This window comes from Schistocerca cancellata, chromosome 1 (assembly GCF_023864275.1).
Source record: "Schistocerca cancellata isolate TAMUIC-IGC-003103 chromosome 1, iqSchCanc2.1, whole genome shotgun sequence".
Taxonomy (NCBI): Eukaryota; Metazoa; Arthropoda; class Insecta; order Orthoptera; family Acrididae; genus Schistocerca; species Schistocerca cancellata.
Window position 1 is genome coordinate 681512453 of NC_064626.1, and position 19485 is coordinate 681531937.

Consider the following 19485-nt stretch of genomic DNA (forward strand, 5'->3'; position numbering starts at 1 on the left):
AATGGGGCGTCCTGGGTGGTTAGGTTTATGGACTTTAGGAAGCATGTAGAAGGTAGGAGTGTGGGGAATTTTAGGGGTGAGTAGAGAGATGGACTCTGGGGAGTTGTTCTGGGATGGGCCTAAGGATTTTGGTAGTGACTGGAGATCCTGCTGGATTACTGGAATGGGGTCACTGGCAAGGTTTGTTGGTGGAAGTATCTGACAGCTGACAGTCCTTCCACCAGGTAATCCTTGCAGTTCAAAACAACAGTGGTGGAGCACTTGTCTGCAGGTAGGATTAAAAGGTGTAGATCAGTTTTTAGATGGTGGACTATGGCTCTTTCTGCGGATGTAAGGTTACTTTGCTTGTTGAGGGATATGGAGAATAATGGTGAGGCAAGGTTCGAGGTTAAGAAATTCTGGGAAGTTAACAGGGCTTGGTTTGGGGGCAGTGGGGGTGGATAATGGTTGGATGGAGGAGTGAACTGAGTTAGTCAAGGTTCAATATTGGTCTTTGGTTGAGTCTGCATGTTCACTATATGGTGAGTAGCAACTTCTTTCTCATAATTGTAACTTAGCCGACTCATCTGAGTGTGTAGGGGTAGTGATTGAGTCTACCCGGGAATGATAATTTGCTACTACATTGTCTGCTCCTCATGTGTGTCGAATGTTTGGAATCTGGGTTGCGGATGGTGTCAACAAGTGGCTTATGGTCTGTAAAAACTGTGACTGCACATGCTTTCATATTGTTGTGAAAGTATCTCTCAGCTTTATAAACCATGTATAAGTTGCAGTTGAATGCCAACCACTTGTATTGGGAGGTCATTAGTTTCTTCAAAAAGATCTAGAGGTGCTGAGCCATGTCACTGATGTGTTGCTGAAAGACAGCACCCATCAATATGTCACTTGCATCAACTATAAAGGAAATGCACACATCAGGCACTGGGTGCATGAGCATAACAGCATTTGATAATGCAGTCTTTAGTATGTTGACCTTCTGGAGCATTACTTCCAACCATAGAACCTTGTGTTTCCTGGAGGTGTTCTTCCAAGACAGAGCCTCTGTGAAGGGAATCTGAACTGAAGCATTTTATGTCAATGTTTACAATAAAAGTTTACCATACTCAGAAAAGACACAAATCGGGATAAATTCTGGATAATGGAAGGTCCTGAATGAACTCAACATGATCAGACATTAGTCTAATACCTTCAGTCATTACAGTGAGACTGAGGAAGGTTATACTTGTGCAGTTAAGCTGTAACTTGTCAGTGTTAATCTTGACCCCATTGGCACTGAGGGCTGTCCAAATCTGACCCATGTGTTTGTTCATGTCCCTCAACTGAGGAGGAGAAGATGATATGATGAAGATAGACATAACAATATGGGAAATTGAACAATACAGAGTCAAGGGAGTGTTGAGAATCTGAGCTGCATTTTTGAGACCATAAGGTGTAAAACAGAACTCGGAAAGGCCAAAAGGGCTTATGATCACTATTTTTGAAATGTCGTCACTAAACATAGGAATCTACAATTACAACTTCATACAAGTGAAGATGCTCAACACTTGAACACCATTAAGTAGCTGGGCAAAATCGTTGATGTGTGGAGTATGTAACACCTCCATTTTTATCCTGACCTCATCAGATCGAATAGCAGCCCAATATTTTTTATTAACATGACCGTGAACCTAATGGGGCTGGTAATCGGAATTGAATGCTACGAAGTTGTTACTTTTCAGTTCGTCCTGTTCAATACTATAATACTAAATGTCTGGTAATAAGGAACCCCGACACAGTTTTACTAATTATGAACTTATATTCTTCTCAAAACACAAAAAGGAAACAGCCACTGCCTTTGTCATACATATCTAATTACGGCTTATCTCAGCACAGGCTTTCTTCATTTTTCATTATTGTCACACGCTAATCCATCACTGCAACCAACACTGCAATCCAAGGTTAGGCCGGCGCAGTAGACGCGAAACTAAATATCGGCACTGGTAATGTCACTGACCACTTTTATAAAGATACTTCATCACTTTCCCGGTATTTATTTATTATTTAGGGGTCTAACCACGGCGATGGTGACACCCTTCTTGGTTAAGGACCTTGTATTCCAACAATGGCCTTCACACACACATATTCCCGCCAACCACACTGGCGCAACTCAACACTCGCTCTCGCAACACGTCACAATCGGTTGTTCGCCCTATCAACCTGTGCCGAGTGCAAAGTTATAGTAAGGGCCTACGGACCCCTTACAAGTAATGCAATTGTTAATAATAGTGCAGGCATTAAGCTGGCAATAGTCCCCGCAGAAATGGAATGAACTGCCCTTGAGCACAAGATGGGGAGGCAACAAGTAGGCCTACTTACCAGCTGAGGGTCGTACAATCACAGTGGATAGCAGTTCATTGACAATCATCTTCGCATGTTGTAACTTATGCAGCATGAGGCAGTGAGTGTGTGATGCATGGGAGGGACCTCTGTGACAACTAACAGTGTTAAAACAGTGGGAAGTAACATCAGGCTTCAAGGTTAGCAGGCTGAAGGCTGGAACCGCAGACAAAACTCAATGGTCAACAAAATCTTGTGTGTGAGCCAATGCTGGTATAAGTGTTTCCTACCGTGGCGGGGCCATGAAGGTTAGGTAGGCCACTGGGGTCCCAGGAGTAGTATAAAACACGATGTTATTTCTGTCTCTCTGCTGTGCCAGTGTTGATACTGTTGGTTCACAGTCATACGCACACGTGAAACTAGGAAACACTGGTGTCGTATCACTCCACTTATAGCAATCCATTGTCTTCAATCATTGTCATGGACTAACACATGAGATGGACAACAAGAAAAATAAATGACTTAGGGTCGCCAATTTGTGTAGACATTACTACACTCGATCATGGTAGAACAGGAAACCCAAGTTTTGTACAAATATTATTTACAATCAAGTTGTAACAGACACAATGGAACAAACATGTACATCAACAACAGGCTAGAACAGTACTTTCAAATATCTCTGATCTAAGAAATATCACTGTTGTGTTTGCTGCCAACAGTCAATTCACTGTTGATAACTGGCATGCAGTGTAGAACAGTCAAATTGCAGAGGTTTTTGAGAGAGTGGGAATGTCTGTTTTTGGACAACATGTGCTTGTAGTTTAAAAATCTTTCAACATTTTCTGAAACAACTGGAGCATGCAATTCACTGTTTTCCTTCGGTTTCAAAAACAAATCTCAAAAGTCAGTACATAAATATCAATATTTCACCAGTGGGCATTACATTTGGTAGGATATCAATATTTTTGTTTCAGTATCCATAGCTGGGTTAAGTTAATAGTATAAGTTAAAAGACAATAAAATGAAATAATGTCTTAAAAATACATTATCCTTGAAAAATTAAATATACAACTGTACTTATAAGTGACGGTCAAATGAAAATGAGGCAGATGGAAAAATGTAAGTAAACTTTTTGTTATTTTAGAAGTAACCACCATAAATACCAATACATTTGACCCAATGGTGAGTCAACACCGTAAATGCCTTCATGGAAAAATGATTGTGATTGCCTACAGAACCACAGTTGTACCCAGGCACACAACTCATTGTTCAAAGCAATTCGACAGCTACAATAGTCCTCCTTCAGGGCTCCAAAAATATGGAAATCACCTGGGTAGAGATTGGGACTGCATGGAGGATATACGAGGGCTACCTAGCGCCATTTCTGCAATGAAGTCGAAACAACGGGCCCAGCATCTCCAGGAAAGTCATGATGAGTTTTTTCTTTGACTGCAAAGGACCATTGCTCATTGACTTTCTGGAACACTTTGCCAAAAATTGAAGTGTGCCATCAAGTTCAGAAACCCAGGAATGTTGATGGGTGGTGTCATTCTGTTGCAAGATACGGCCCTCCCTCATGTTGCCAAGGTGGTTTAGACTATGCCCGACAGCCCGTACACGTCATACATACAGTCCCAGTTGATACCCATGCAATTTTCACTGTTTTGGAGTAAAGAAGAAACACATTCGTGGCCATCGATTTCTTCAGGCAAAGAGGTGCACGCCTGGGTACAGTCGTGGTTCTTTAGGCAATTACAAACATTAGATAAGATTCTCTAAATAAGGACTGGCGTATAGGTAGTTTCTTTTGTTTTACATTTAAAAAAACCAGTGGCAAGTGCCGCGCGGAGTGGCTGCGTGGTTTGAGGTGCTATGTCTCGAATTGCACAGCCCCTCCCACCGGAGGTTCAAGTCCTCCCTTGGGCAGGGTGCCTGTGTTGTTCTTAGCATGAGGTAGTTTGTGTTAGTCCATGTTTAAGTAGTGTGTAAGTCTAGGGAGCGGCGACCTCAGCAGTTTTGTTCCTTAGAAATTCTCTCTCTCTCTCTCTCTCTCTCTCTCTCATATATATATATATATATATATATATATATATATATATATATATATATAGATATCTGACACACACACACACACACACACACACACACACACACACACACCAGCGGCAAGCACACTTAGACCCTCTCCTGTGCACATTATTTTCTGTATTTGAGAACTGTGAGAAGCTGCTGACAATCAACGAACACCTGCAGTGTGCCACCTGCCTGCCGATCAGGCCAATTGTGCAAGTGTACTTTTCATTCCACATGATCATGACATAAAGATAATACCTTGATACTGCAGTACACCATATTAAGAAAGTTTGAATGAGGCAGGGAAAATAACCTGATTTGACACAAATGGCTGGGTTTTTCGAAGTCTTTAACTGGGGTCAACAATTCAAGTGATGGCAGGCCTATTTCTAGTGAACGAAAAAGTCATCCATCCAGTTCTTGTGGCACTAGATGCACACATCTTCACAAACCTCAATTGGTTACTGTCAGTTGGCATTTGCTTCACTTCTGCATTATCCAGAAACTTATCACAATAGCTCAGTGGAAATTTATTAGTTACTAATGATTAGTGAGATAATGATGTCTTGGATGTGATAGGTTTCATTGCGATGAAAGCAAGTTTGAAAACTTTCTGGAGTTGACTGTAATGACTTGCTTTCTCTCCCAACTCTTAACTTAAATCCAGTTCTATTCACTACATAAGCAGGAAGCAGTGAAACTATGTAAAATAAACAGTAAAATTTGTGTTTATTTGCTCAAGAAATTTTTAATGGTAAGAAACCAATTTACTGGGCCAACAGAAAATAACAAAAAGTTACGGGAAAATGTTTTGCCTCTATTGATATGAAAACCTGTGGATGCCCCTGCATGCAGTCCTGTGAACTAAAATCTAGTGGCATTAATGACAACCTTCTTCCCTGCCTCTAATTATACCTTCATAGGAAATAGCAGAGGGCCACATTGATTAACTACATTATGGGAATAAAAATTAACTCAGAATATTGGAATATGAAACACAGGATTCCAAATTATCTGATACTGAGCTGTTTCGTGTCAAAAAATCGCAGTGTTTGCTAATGTAACAACCCAGGCTCGGTATCTCCATGAGCACCTCAAATGAAAGCTAAAGTGGCCTTCAATTGGCACATATTGAATACTTCTAGGTTTATCTCTACTAAATGAACACTTTGTGGAAAATTCATGGACAACTAACTAAAATAGAATCTCTATATATATACAGTATATCTAATCAAGAAGCTCCGCTTTGCTGACTTTACACATGTTAGTATGTCTCAGTGTCTCAAATTAAAGATAAAGGTGACAGCTAGTCTCAGCATACTTTCACTTTCCGTTGTCATCCGAGCTAGTACACCTACAATTAAGAACATTCTTCTTCAGCACATGTGAGCCGTAGGAATTTTGGGTATAACAGATTACCAGTCATTTTGGTGACGCCTCTTCAGAGACCTTGGAGTTCTTATTATCACTTCCCAGTAGGTTTGTGGTATTTGTTGCTGATAACAAAAATCAGTTTCTGATTTATGCAATCACATGTAGATTTTGCCTCCTTGTCTAGGATTCTAACTGGCTGCTTTCTTCTACTGCAAAGGCCTTCAAGTTTCCAACAAAAACGGAGTAAAGAAGTAGGGAACCCTACAAATTAAAAACATATTGTATTACTGGCACACTTATTTTGCAAATTATCGTGATTTAAAAATTGAAGACTTCAGTTTGCTAATGAGGACTAATGTCAATTGTAAACGCACATCTGCAGCACAATCCATAAATAACTGTTATCCTTTTGTAACTGCCGTGTGGCCTGTTACATACCAACATAGTGCCAGAAGTAGACAAATTCCAGTAATTTAATGTAACAGAGGAAACAGGAACTTGGAAAAAAAAGTAACAGCTTTCCTGATAAATTTACTGTAGTAAATTTATAGAAAATATATAACATTATAACAATAGATAGTTAGTAGTATTGTCTACAGAATTAGTTTCTAACCACCAGTTTTATTTTTTAATTTATATGTTATCTCATTCCACATCGTCGAAAGTTCTGCTTCATTATAGGATTTAGCAAACATGCTGAGTGGATGAATGAAATAAATCTGTCAGTGCAACATATTATAGAAATAAATATGCAAAAAATATTTAAATGAGATTTTGGTCTGCAGGAATCTACAAGTATGGCAGGCCAAACACCAAAAAGACGACGGCAAAAATATTGCTCGATCATCTGTGATGAGAACACTCATGTTACAAGATCACTGCTCAAAAAGCTTGTGAGGGCCAAACAAACACCTGAAATATATAAAGAAGTCGTTAGAAGCCAACGAAGAAAACGCAAGTTGTTTAGGGCTCCAGACATTCGTTCCAGGTCTTCATGTAAGGGTAGTGAAGAGAGGACGGAAGAACAATTAAATGAAGATATTAGTCAAGTTAGTGAGGAAACATTGCTCGATTATGATTGTAGAAGTCTTTCTTGGGACAATCTAAATGAAGATTCTCCTGAGGACATAGGAGAAGAAGACAGGGATAACTGTGTTCGCAAAACATCCTTCTCCAATGCACATGAATTGGGAAAACAACATTCAGTGTTATCTTCAGTTTCTCCTTCATCTGAAAGTGACCTCCAGTGGCAGTCAGAGGCATATTCTGTAAGTACAAGTTGGCTGTATCAGATATGTTACATAAGAGTAACAGTGTTATGAAACGGAAAGTTGCCAGTCACCATATAGTGGAGATGGAGATGCAGAGTCACAGATAGGTACAACATAAAGACTGTCACAAATAAATAAAGCTTTTGGCCAGTAAGGCCTGTGTCAAAAACAGTCTCTCTCTCTCTCTCTCTCTCTCTCTCTCTCTCTCTCTCCTGCAGTCTCAGGCAACTGAAACCACAAAGCTGAAGGCCTTACAGGTTGAGAGCTTCATTTATTTGTGACAGTCTTTTTGTTGTGCCTATCTGCGATTCAGCGTCTTCACTATATGGAGAGTGGCAACTTTCCTTTTTGTGATATTGTGACATTCTATCCTGGATTTTCCATTGTTACATAACAGTAAACCATTCTTTTCTATATAGCTGTTTTGGCTGTTCACATTTGCCACGTCCAGTTGAAGATTACGATAAACAAATGGACGGAAAATTTGAATTTGAAAATTTTGTTTGTGTTGTACTGGCGTGATTGGTAAGAGAATGATGAGGCTGAGTATTAATTGTACCACACACAGTGGTGACTGAACTTGGATACAGCAAGGATGACGATTGGATGTATTTTTGACATAAAGTTGGGTGTGTATAATTTTGGTATTGGAATGAAGCAAATGCAGGGAGTTGTGGCAGTTCGTTCCAGATCATATTTATATACAATTTTATTTCGATACATGGCTGAAGCTGATCATTGGGGTGGCAACAGACACACATACTTTTACATAGCTCTAGGCAGAATATCTGCATCACATAGTGGTTATTGGATTGTTTCTTGGTTAAAGTACAGTTGATACACTATTTGATCAAATGTATATGGATACCTATTAGTGGACATTAATACAGGATGAGCCAACACTGTTGCGTTCATGATGGCTTGAACACTGCTGGGAACACTTTGAATGTAGAATGTAGTTTATTCGTCTCATAACGTACAGTTACAAATCAAACATTTTTGTACAGGAGACACATCAAATAACTTTTAAAAAAATAAGGTTATAATAATTAACATATTTAAGCAGGCATTTCTGAATTTTTAGACATGAACAATTTACAAGAACATATATAACACTTACGGTAATTTTACAGCTTTCAATACAATTTATACAATGCATTAACAATTTATTCTACAATAAATAATCTTTATTGTTTCTTTTCTTTTCAAAATGCCAAACTGTCCTGCATGAATTCTTCAATTGAGTAGTAACATTTTTCCACTAGCATATTAAATAACAATCTTTTTAGTGGGTCAAACTCCATATTTAACAGAGTTGTGTTATTTAATTGACTATAAATTTTTAATCCCATGTACAATGGTGTTTGAACATAAAGTTTTCAATTATGAGAGGGAAGTTTGAAACTGTGTCTGTGACGAGTACTGTAATTCTGGTTGAAAAGAAAATTGTCAAGCGAGTTTTGATTTTTATATATGAAAATAATAATTTCGTAGATGTACAGAGAAGGAATGGCTAGTATTTTTACTTTTTTAAATAATGGGTGACCTGATGTTCTTTTTTGGACTAAACACATGTTTCTTATGATTCTCTTTTGAAGAGTGAGTAATCTCGGGCTGTTCGTTGAGTTTCCCCAGAAAATTATTTCGTATCGAATTATAGTCTCAAAGTAGCTGTGGTAAACTATCTTCCTGGTGTCCATGAGGGTGGAACCAGATAAGACATTCATCACATAAGCGAGACTGTTTAGTTTGTTTGCTAAGTGGTCTACATGTGCCTTCCAATTTAAAATTTTGTTAAGATTTTGACCCAGAAATTTTACACAACTTGCTTCAGTCATTTCCTGGTCACCATACGCTATTTTTGTGAGAGATGTTGATGTTGTTTTAGCACTGAACTGCACTAATTGTGTTTTTGTGACTGAGTTTTGATTCATTTTGCTGAAACCATAATTCTAGGTTTCCCATTATATTTTCCACAGTACCATGAATTTGTTCTAAATTGTCATTTTCAGTTAAAACCGAGCTGTCATCTGCAAATAAAATGGTGTGAACATCAATGCTTAAAGTTAAACCATTAATGTACAGCACCTGTAAGGACCTAAAATTGAGCCCTATGGCTCAAAAAAAATTTGAATTTAGAATAAATCTCTGTTTTCGTTCTGACAAATAAGATTTGAACCACTGCAATGCCCTGTCCACAATACCATATTTCTCTAACTTGTGTAGCAGTAGTAAGTTACTGACTGAGTCAAAAGCTTTGGTCAAATCACAAAAAATACCTCTGAATTTTTTATCCTTATCTAAAGCAGAGCTTATCTTTTCACTGAATTCCTTGTTAGCATTTATTGTATTTTTCCTGTTTTGAATTTCAAATTGATTTTTATCTATAATATCATTCTCTGTAAGAATGTTTTCAAGATGTTTTGCAACAATCCTTTCTATAAACATAGCATACACTGGCAGCAGGGAAATAGGGCAGTAATTTCCCATGTCATCTGGTGAGCCTTTCTTGAACAGTGGTCTTATTTCAGCATATTTTAACACATCCGGGAAATATCCTTCCTCACATGAATGATTTATAATTTTAGCCAATGGATGAGAAATGATGTTATAAACAGCCTTGACTACAGTGGTTTGAATTTCATCCCACCCAGCTGTTTTCTTTCTTTCTTTCTTTCTTTTTTTTAAAAAAGGTGCTATAGCATCTTGTACATCTTTGGGGATAATTCTTTTGAATGTTTTGTCTTGCATTTTGTTTTATATTTGCAAAGTTGACATCTACCTTGTCCTGGCGGGCTGTGATATTACTTCAGATTTTGCCACATTTATGAAGAAATAATTGAAACATTTTGACAAATGTAAAGGATCTATAATTATATCATTTTTATGTGGACACTTTCTTGGCACTTGTTCTTTACTCCCAACTCAGATTCGACGACACCCCAAATTGCCTTTTATTTATTTTCATGTTTGTTAATGTACTGGTTGTTAGCCAATTTTTTTGCTGCCTGTACAACTTTTTGAATGTATTCTTATCTCTCTTAGGTTTCCCTAGTTTTGGAAGCTCTTTGAGCAGTGCTAAATGATGTGCTTTGCCTAAATCTAAACAGAATTTACTTCCATCCTCAAACTGATTATTTGTCAGAATATTTTCAATACATGTTTCAGAGTGGTATTTCTTCTAGTACATCCAGTGAAATTTAAATTAAAAGCATATTTCTGAATTAAGTCACAAAAATTTACAGTGTCATTATTATTATTTAATACATTTACACTCCTGGAAATGGAAAAAAGAACACATTGACACCGGTGTGTCAGACCCACCATACTTGCTCCGGACACTGCGAGAGGGCTGTACAAGCAATGATCACACGCACGGCACAGCGGACACACCAGGAACCGCGGTGTTGGCCGTCGAATGGCGCTAGCTGCGCAGCATTTGTGCACCGCCGCCGTCAGTGTCAGCCAGTTTGCCGTGGCATACGGAGCTCCATCGCAGTCTTTAACACTGGTAGCATGCCGCGACAGCGTGGACGTGAACCGTATGTGCAGTTGACGGACTTTGAGGGAGGGCGTATAGTGGGCATGCGGGAGGCCGGGTGGACGTACCGCCGAATTGCTCAACATGTGGGGCGTGAGGTCTCCACAGTACATCGATGTTGTCGCCAGTGGTCGGCGGAAGGTGCACGTGCCCGTCGACCTGGGACCGGACCGCAGCGACGCACGGATGCACGCCAAGACCGTAGGATCCTACGCAGTGCCGTAGGGGACCGCACCGCCACTTCCCAGCAAATTAGGGACACTGTTGCTCCTGGGGTATCGGCGAGGACCATTCGCAACCGTCTCCATGAAGCTGGGCTACGGTCCCGCACACCGTTAGGCCGTCTTCCGCTCACGTCCCAACATCGTGCAGCCCGCCTCCAGTGGTGTCGCGACAGGTGTGAATGGAGGGACGAATGGAGACGTGTCGTCTTCAGCGATGAGAGTCGCTTCTGCCTTGGTGCCAATGATGGTCGTATGCGTGTTTAGCGCCGTGCAGGTGAGCGCCACAATCAGGACTGCATACGACCGAGGCACACAGGGCCAACACCCGGCATCATGGTGTGGGGAGCGATCTCCTACAATGGCCGTACACCACTGGTGATCGTCGAGGGGACACTGAATAGTGCACGGTACATCCAAACCGTCATCGAACCCATCGTTCTACCATTCCTAGACCGGCAAGGGAACTTGCTGTTCCAACAGGACAATGCACGTCCGCATGTATCCCGTGCCACCCAACGTGCTCTAGAAGGTGTAAGTCAACTAACATGGCCAGCAAGATCTCCGGATGTGTCCCCCATTGAGCATGTTTGGGACTGGATGAAGCGTCGTCTCACGCGGTCTGCACGTCCAGCAGGAACGCTGGTCCAACTGAGGCGCCAGGTGGAAATGGCATGGCAAGCCGTTCCACAGGACTACATCCAGCATCTCTACGATCGTCTCCATGGGAGAATAGCAGCCTGCATTGCTGCGAAAGCTGGATATACACTGTACTAGTGCCGACATTGTGCATGCTCTGTTGCCTGTGTCTATGTGCCTGTGGTTCTGTCAGTGTGATCATGTGATGTATCTGACCCCAGGAATGTGTCAATAAAGTTTCCCCTTCCTGGGACAATGAATTCACGGTGTTCTTATTTCAGTTTCCAGGAGTGTATATTAAAGGCTGCTGTAGTTACAATTTTTTTTTTGTTCTGTCTTTCTCAAGTCTTCCTAATAAACATTGAAATTTGGATAAAAAGAATTTTGTTACACACTTCCAGGAATTCTGTACAGAGGTGCAATTACAGTATTTAAATCAATTAGCTCCACAGCACAACTTTCAAAATTACCTTCCTCTTTCAAACAGTTGAACTCAGTTCTCTCTTTAAAGTTTATTAAGTCATTTAGACAGATGCAGCAGCCTCCATGAGATCTGTTACCTCTGCAAAAACTACTGGCAACTGTAGAATATTCAATTTTGTTTAAAACCCCTATACTGTATTTTGTCACCCAATATTTGTTTAAACACACAATTTTTAAATTTGAACATTCTGAAAGTAAAACTTGAATTTCATCAATTTTAGAGTAACTTGGGTTACAAAATTCTGAGGCTGTACCATTTATATTCCAATGCATTAGAAAATGTTTATCACTGTTTTGAATGATTTTAAGTAAATCATTTGTTGGAATATATTTATATTTTTTATTTTCAGTTGATTCTTTTGCTTTAACATCCCTTCTACACTTTGTCAGTTTCCCTTATTATTGATGATTTTGCAAACATCCAAAAACATTTTACTCAGAGTCACTGAGCCCAGCCTATTAAGATGTACGCCATCTATACCCATACATTTGTTACTTATAAATTTGTTTGGGTTTATAAATACCATGCCAGGCTTATCACACTGGTTCTTAATTCCATTGTTTATCTTGTCTATGTAAGAGTTACTCACTGCTCTCCTTTGCAAAATACCACTTGTCTGAATGTCTGTGGATGAATGACAGTCCATTCTACCTCACAGGTCAAAACTATTAAAGGTAGTGATATTGGACTCTGGTATGTGGAGGTTAGTCAGCATTCAAACACATTCCAAAGATGTTCCTTGGGTTCAGGTCATGACTCTGGGTAGACCAGTCCATTTCAGGAATATTATTGCCCATATATTATTGTATTATTGCCTCACACATCCATCTTTATGACAGGGTGCATTGTCGTGCTGATACAGTCAGTCATCATCTCCAAACTGTTCATCTACATTGCACAGTGCAATGAAATATGTTCATATTCTCCAACATGTAATGTTTTCTTAAGCCCAACAAGGGAACTACATCCTAACCATGAGAAATGCCCCCATGCCATAACCCCACAACCTTCTTACTGTTGGTATTACACATGTTGGCAGATAATGTTCTCCAGGCATTTACTAAACCCAAACCCTTCCACTGGATTGCCACAGGGCATAGCGTGACTTGTCACTTCAAATAAATCATTTCCATTCATCCACTACTGACAACACAATACTCCCCACCTCCTTTAAAAGTGGCAAGTCTGCCTCTTGTGACATTTAGTGGTCAGTTCCGCATTTCATAGCCTGGTTATAAGATAGTGTATTTGCCATTAAGTGTTGAGGATTATTAAAACAAACAAACAACATTATAACAGTGATTACAGCTGAAGCTATCTGAAAATAAACGAAGTTAGCAAATTTCAGCACTTTCAGCAAGTCACACAGAACAGACAGGCTTGTTATGGATGGGAATGAGCCAATTTGTCTTGTTGTATCAGACAATAAACATACAAGGTTAAATTAAATAGTTGGTCATTATTTCAACAAAAGTGGCATAAGTGTGATCCAGCACATCCATGATTATTGCAATAGTAGGCCTTGGTATTACAGGCTCTCTTTCATTCTGAGAGTGTTGTGAAAGTGGCAGTGCCCTAATCGGTAGAGATGGCTGTGAACAAAATTCTTTGAGGGAAGACCCCCCCCCCCCTCTCCCCCTCCCCAACAGATTTCTCACATATGTAATGGTGAGCACTACTTGCACAGTATGCAGTGACTTTTTACTTTGTTACATAATGGTCATGTAGTTTAATGGAGATAGAGGAGAAAGAGGGTTGGGAGAATAACAAAATGTGTAAGACTGGGAGAGTGAAAGTAAGGAGAGATCATATTATGAAAATGGAAATATTGTAGATCACATAAAATGGTATGTGGGTAGTCAAATAGGAGTACATTTGTTTGTTCAGAGACAATGAAACAGATTGTGGCTGTTGTAAAATTTCCTGTATACTGCTTGAATAACTAATCAAATTTAAACTAGCATCAACAGAAGTATCAGTGGTAGTGGATGATTGCTATTGTTTCTGGCTCTGGTGAAACTGAGCAGTTAACATGTGGATGAGGAAAGTAAATGTTTTATTGATCATTCCATGGTAAGTGTCACTTATTGTACTAATAATGGATCATACATTCGATGGAGAGCTTATCAGTTCTTGGCAGTTAACATGCTAATTGATAATGGAGTTTTAGCAGATAACTGAGGGAATTGAAAGCAAGTTTGAAACAACTTTTCCTGAGTGACTCAGACTTGTGGATGACTTGCAGGAGAAATTAAAGGATGAAAATTGATCTGCTTCCTCTAGGATGTGTTTAGTTGACCCATGAGGGTATGAGGACACGGAAATGTGAAAGACAATGTGGGTGTTGCCGTAGGCTATTGGATATCTGCCTACTGTCCTAAAGAAAAGATGTTGCAATTGAAGTGTTGTTAAGCATATTGAGGAAGGATTTTTTTGGGAGAGGCAATTGTAAACTATACTGATTTATGTTCTGGTCTTCAAATATATTGCAAAGAGAGGTACTGACATGATTACAAGTTGAATCAAATGACTGATAGGGATGAGAGGATGAAGCAGTGACAAAGTAGTTGTTGTCTGTAGTGTTGAATGGGATTTATCTTAGGGAAAGTGAGTACTTGATTTGGTTCTATAACTAGTGTAAGGTCTAGAAAGTTGGCATAATGGCATGGAGAGCAGTGTACTGATCCCATGCTCCTCTGTACTGCATCTACATGATGTTACATGTCAGAGGATGACATGGTGGCAGGTTGACATCACTTGAGATTTAAAGGCCTGGACAGAGAGGAAAAAATGTGGTGTAATTCTGATAGTTTTAGTAATTTGTGATGTGAAATCAGGACTACAGGAACTGCAAGATATTAAGATAGAAATAACATCCACAAAAGGATGCTTTTAAATGTAAATAATGATGAACAGTTTGGAGATGATGACTGACTGTATCAGCACGACAATGCACCCTGTCATAAAGATGGATGTGTGAGGCAATAATATTACTGAAATGGGCTGGTGTAAATGTGATGTAGAGTCATGGGAGCAAAGGGTAGTGGCCAGTTTAAATATTTTGCCCAAAAGGATTGTGGTGTCCCATGTACTTCTACTTGGGAGTAAGTTTGCATTTTCTGTGCTATTCTATTCCTACAGTGTAATGCACTGTTATCCGTACTGCAGCAGAACTGTCTCTGGAGGACACCCAGTATATGTACTCACTTCTGACAATGTAATAATCTTGGCATGAAGCTACATGCATAGATTACTTTCTAGAGTCCTTTCATACATGGTCCGTTCTACAGTTTTTCATAGAATTGCAGAAAAGTTCCTGTTTTCTGTGAAACAGTACAAAAATGTAAAACTCCAACATCTGAAACACTTTTCTGAGTTTTAGTCATCATCTCAGGTAGATGCATGGCATGGAAAATCATGGCTGTTGGTGATGGCACATGCTTTGGCATTCTGGGGCATTTACTCATTGGAAGTGCATCAACATCATTGCCATATTCTTCATTTCCTTCTACACTCTCTTCTTCCTCTTGTATTTTGTGCTGTGATTGTATAGGTCATTGCTGAATGTAGACCCAATGCTGTATGAAAAAAATATGAATCACTGTATCTTTGTGGGGAAATAAACAATTACTTATTCTTTTTTGGTGGCATAGGTTATGTTAGCATATTACAGTTTCTTCTAAACACAGTCAAACATCACTAAAATAAGCAGAAATTGCCTTTATTTCTTGAAGCCATGCTAACACTGTGAAAAACAACTTTCTTGAATCAGATTCTGAAACCTACTAAGAGCTTCAAGAAATTAAAAGAAGTGATGCACAGAAAGCACTTGGTGTACAGTAATCACTACAGTCAGGCAGGGCAAGTTTAATTAATTGCCTGAGCTAGAAAAAAATAAAAGCTGATTGCAGCACATATGCTACATGAGGACTGAGGAGGCTTAAGAAACTACCAGTATCATTACAAGATACATTTCCTCTATCACTTAATTTTGGTAGCAAAGATTATGTAACTTCCTGGCAGATTAAAACTGTGTGCCCGACCGAGACTCGAACTCGTGACCTTTGCCTTTCGTGGGCAAGTGCTCTACCATCTGAGCTACCGAAGCATGACTCACGCCCGGTACTCACAGCTTTACTTCTGCCAGTACCTCGTCTCCTACCTTCCAAACTTTACAGAACCTCTCCTGCGAATCTTGCAGAACTAGCACTCCTGAAAGAAAGGATATTGCGGAGACATGGCTTAGCCACAGCCTGGGGGATGTTTCCAGAATGAGATTTTCACTCTGCAGCGGAGTGTGTGCTGATAGAAACTTCCTGGCAGATTAAAACTGTGTGCCCGACCGAGACTCGAACTTGGGACCTTTGCCTTTCGCGGGCAAGTGCTCTACCATCTGAGCTACCGAAGCACGACTCACGCCCGGTACTCACAGCTTTACTTCTGCCAGTACCTCGTCTCCTACCTTCCAAACTTTAGCCATGTCTCCACAATATCCTTTCTTTCAGGAGTGCTAGTTCTGCAAGGTTCGCAGGAGAGCTTCTGTAAAGCTGCAATATGTGGTACTTGTACACACATCTATTAGCAAATTTTTGTGGTTTGTATTTCTGTACATTGTTGTAAATAATCATGAAGAAACTTATTATTTGCTCTGCAGCTTCACCAGTAATTGTGTTATCACTCACCTAAGCAATGAATGGAAAGTACGTGATTCCTTTGAGAATGGTGCTTCAACAAAATGATGCTGCGAATGTAACTTACGAACTAAATCAGACTCCAGGTTGGAATATTAACAATATAAGGAAAAGCATAGACTGCTACTTACCATAAAGATGACATGTTGAATTGCAGTTGAAAGACTGTTACACATTTAGCTTTCAGCCAAAGCCTTCATCAGAAAAGGAAAAACACACACACACACACACACACAAGTAAGCACATCTCAAGCACTCATAACCACCATCTCCGGCAGTTCGTACTGGAACACCAAATTACGAACTACTAAGACTGTAACCATTGAAAGAAAACACTTTCCACTCTTTGCATAACCAAACCCACTAATCTGTTTTGGATATCCAATTAAATCCTGTAATACGTTTTGAATTTCCTTTAATGTGTATTGTTTGTGCTGCAGCCTAGCAAAAAATTTATTGGTTGATTCAGAAATCTCAACACAGAATATATGGGGTTGTCTTAAAGTTTTAATCATCAATAAAAAAAATAGAGTAACTTTTTTTTTGAGGTACGTGTTGTATTCTGGTACACATTGAAATCCTCATGCCACAGTACCCTGTGCAGTTTAAAGAAGCTAAAACAAAATGGCATGGCTCATTTGATAAAGTGGAGTATGTGCAAGGGGGTAATCATAAAGTTGTAACCATCAACTCAAAAAATAGTTATGTAATTAAATTTTTGGTTGTTGGAAGCACATGTCTGTAGTTCTGGTACACACTTAAATCTCTGCACAACATGCTACCTGAGGAGCCAAAGCAAAATGACACAAACCATTGATAAATTGGGGATTGGTTGTGCAGTTTTGTTACAGGTCTGTTACCAGTACTGTGGTGTGGGGATTTCAATATATACCAGGGCACATACATGTACCTGCAACAAACAAAAAATTAATTCTGTAACTATTTTTTTGAGGTGATAATTAAGACTCTGACTACCCTTAATAAGGCAACCATTTTGGAAATATAACTCTCAGTAATAGAGCGACAGACATTAACTGAAGTACATCCAGGAAAAATCTAACACTGATATAAATTTGGTAATGGGAAGTCCTTGTTCCACATATAAATAACGGGAGGAGTAAAGGTAACAACTCACTATATACCTGAAGTGCTAAGTCATGGAAAGCCAATTAAACAAGACTGAGAACATTATTAGCTTTCACACACACAATTCTTCAGAGTTATAAGAGTGCACTGAGGTGTAACATACCAATTCAGTGAAGTGATGTGTTGCACAGTGTTTGTAGTACCAATGAATAATGATTGCCAAACATGAAATTAATTTTTATTTGTTGGTTTAGTAAGTTTGGACACATATATTGTGTGGAGATTTTGTATTATGTTTGCATCCAACCGAGTGCAGATGCAGCGTTTCTGCAAGACAGGGCTATACGGGGAGTTTGGTCACGCTTTGCAGCACCCACTGGTTTGGCAATTACCCCATGCCGCTGTGCCCCTGCATTGGAGACATGCTCCACTCAGTGGAATAGTGAACACTATGACAGTGGACTATATCATGAAAGAAAGAAGAGTGAGTCAGTCTTCTCTGAAGTATGACAAGAGTTGGCTCTGAACTGTTTATCATTTTGTATTACTTGCTGTAATAAGCTAATCATAATCACAGACAGATATTTTATGAGATGTGTCAATACTGTATGAGCTTGAAGTACACATGTATGTACATCTTCAAAGAGTGACTTCTGCTAATTAGTAACTTATTGGAAGTAGATAAGCAGGATTCCATTTCTAGCACAGAAAGAAGATATCGAGAGGAGGCGTATACTCATGCGAGGACACGTGCACACGCACGCCCAAGCGCACACACACACACACACACACACACACACACACACACACACACACACACACACACAGAGTCTAGTTTATGTGCCTACCAATGACTCAGTGGCTCAATTATTTGTTGAGATGTTGCCTTTACTCCTTCCATTATTTAAATTAATAGGTGCAAGACTAAGGCTGGTGAGATGGTTACTAGATTATGCTTGGATAAAATTATCCCGTACATCAAACCTGACTTACACTATCTAAAAACAAATTCTTCATACTGTCCTCTTGGTCTGGGAACAGAATGTTCTAAATTCTAAACTCAGCAACACTGAAAAAATCCAAAGTCCCATGTAGTCCACTGAGGAATAGACAATGCATAGATATTAATCATGCATGTTATTCCTTCCCTCCTCCTCCTCCTCCTCCTCCTCCTCCTCCTCCTCCTCCTCCTCCTCTTCCTCCACCCACTTTATCCACCACATTATTTTACTAAAGCCAAGTACCATATTAAGCCTTATTGAATTTGACTGGGACCTTTGCTTTTTTGTGCATTCAGAATTTCCACATTCCTTGGGAGTGGTTCTGCTTGCACACCTGTGACAATTTTCTTTGTCTTGTAGGCTATTCATCCTAGTTCATTCTGCTGGTTGAAGGCTGCTTCAGATTTGGTGCTTAGTACTTCAGGGTCTTCTTGGATGCTTCTAAAACAGCACATTGCACTTTATGTTTAGTACAAAAAACTCTTAGGTCTTTCTGGTTAACCTATATCTACCGGTACATAGATACTCCACAAGCTGCTATACAGTGCTAATCAGAGGGTACTTAATACCAGTGTTAGTGACTTTGTTATATTCTATTCACATATGGAGCAAGTATTGAGTTTTATGGCTTGGTACATGGAATAATCTCCCTTATCTCAAGGCTCTTTTGCACAGTGCATAGTCAGGTTGTTGCACAGTCTTCCACAATGATGGTTAACATTATAGAGTTTTGTGAAAACATTGTCTTTCGTCCAGAGATTATCGCCTAAGTTTCCTGACATCTCTTT

General features: G+C 39.5%; 1 protein-coding gene across 2 annotated transcripts in view; it reads left to right on the forward strand.

Annotated features, from left to right (window-relative positions):
• The window catches only part of LOC126184175 (SAFB-like transcription modulator), a 187112-nt gene that overhangs the window by 60164 nt on the left and 107463 nt on the right, over nucleotides 1-19485 (forward strand). The window contains exon 2 of one of the 2 annotated variants that reach the window (XM_049926547.1): nucleotides 6549-7031. The exons of the other annotated variant lie outside the window; for it this stretch is intronic. Coding sequence (XP_049782504.1) covers nucleotides 6561-7031 — 471 coding nt within the window. The 5' untranslated portion in view covers nucleotides 6549-6560. The remainder of the gene's footprint in view (nucleotides 1-6548; nucleotides 7032-19485) is intronic. 2 annotated transcript variants of the gene reach the window in all.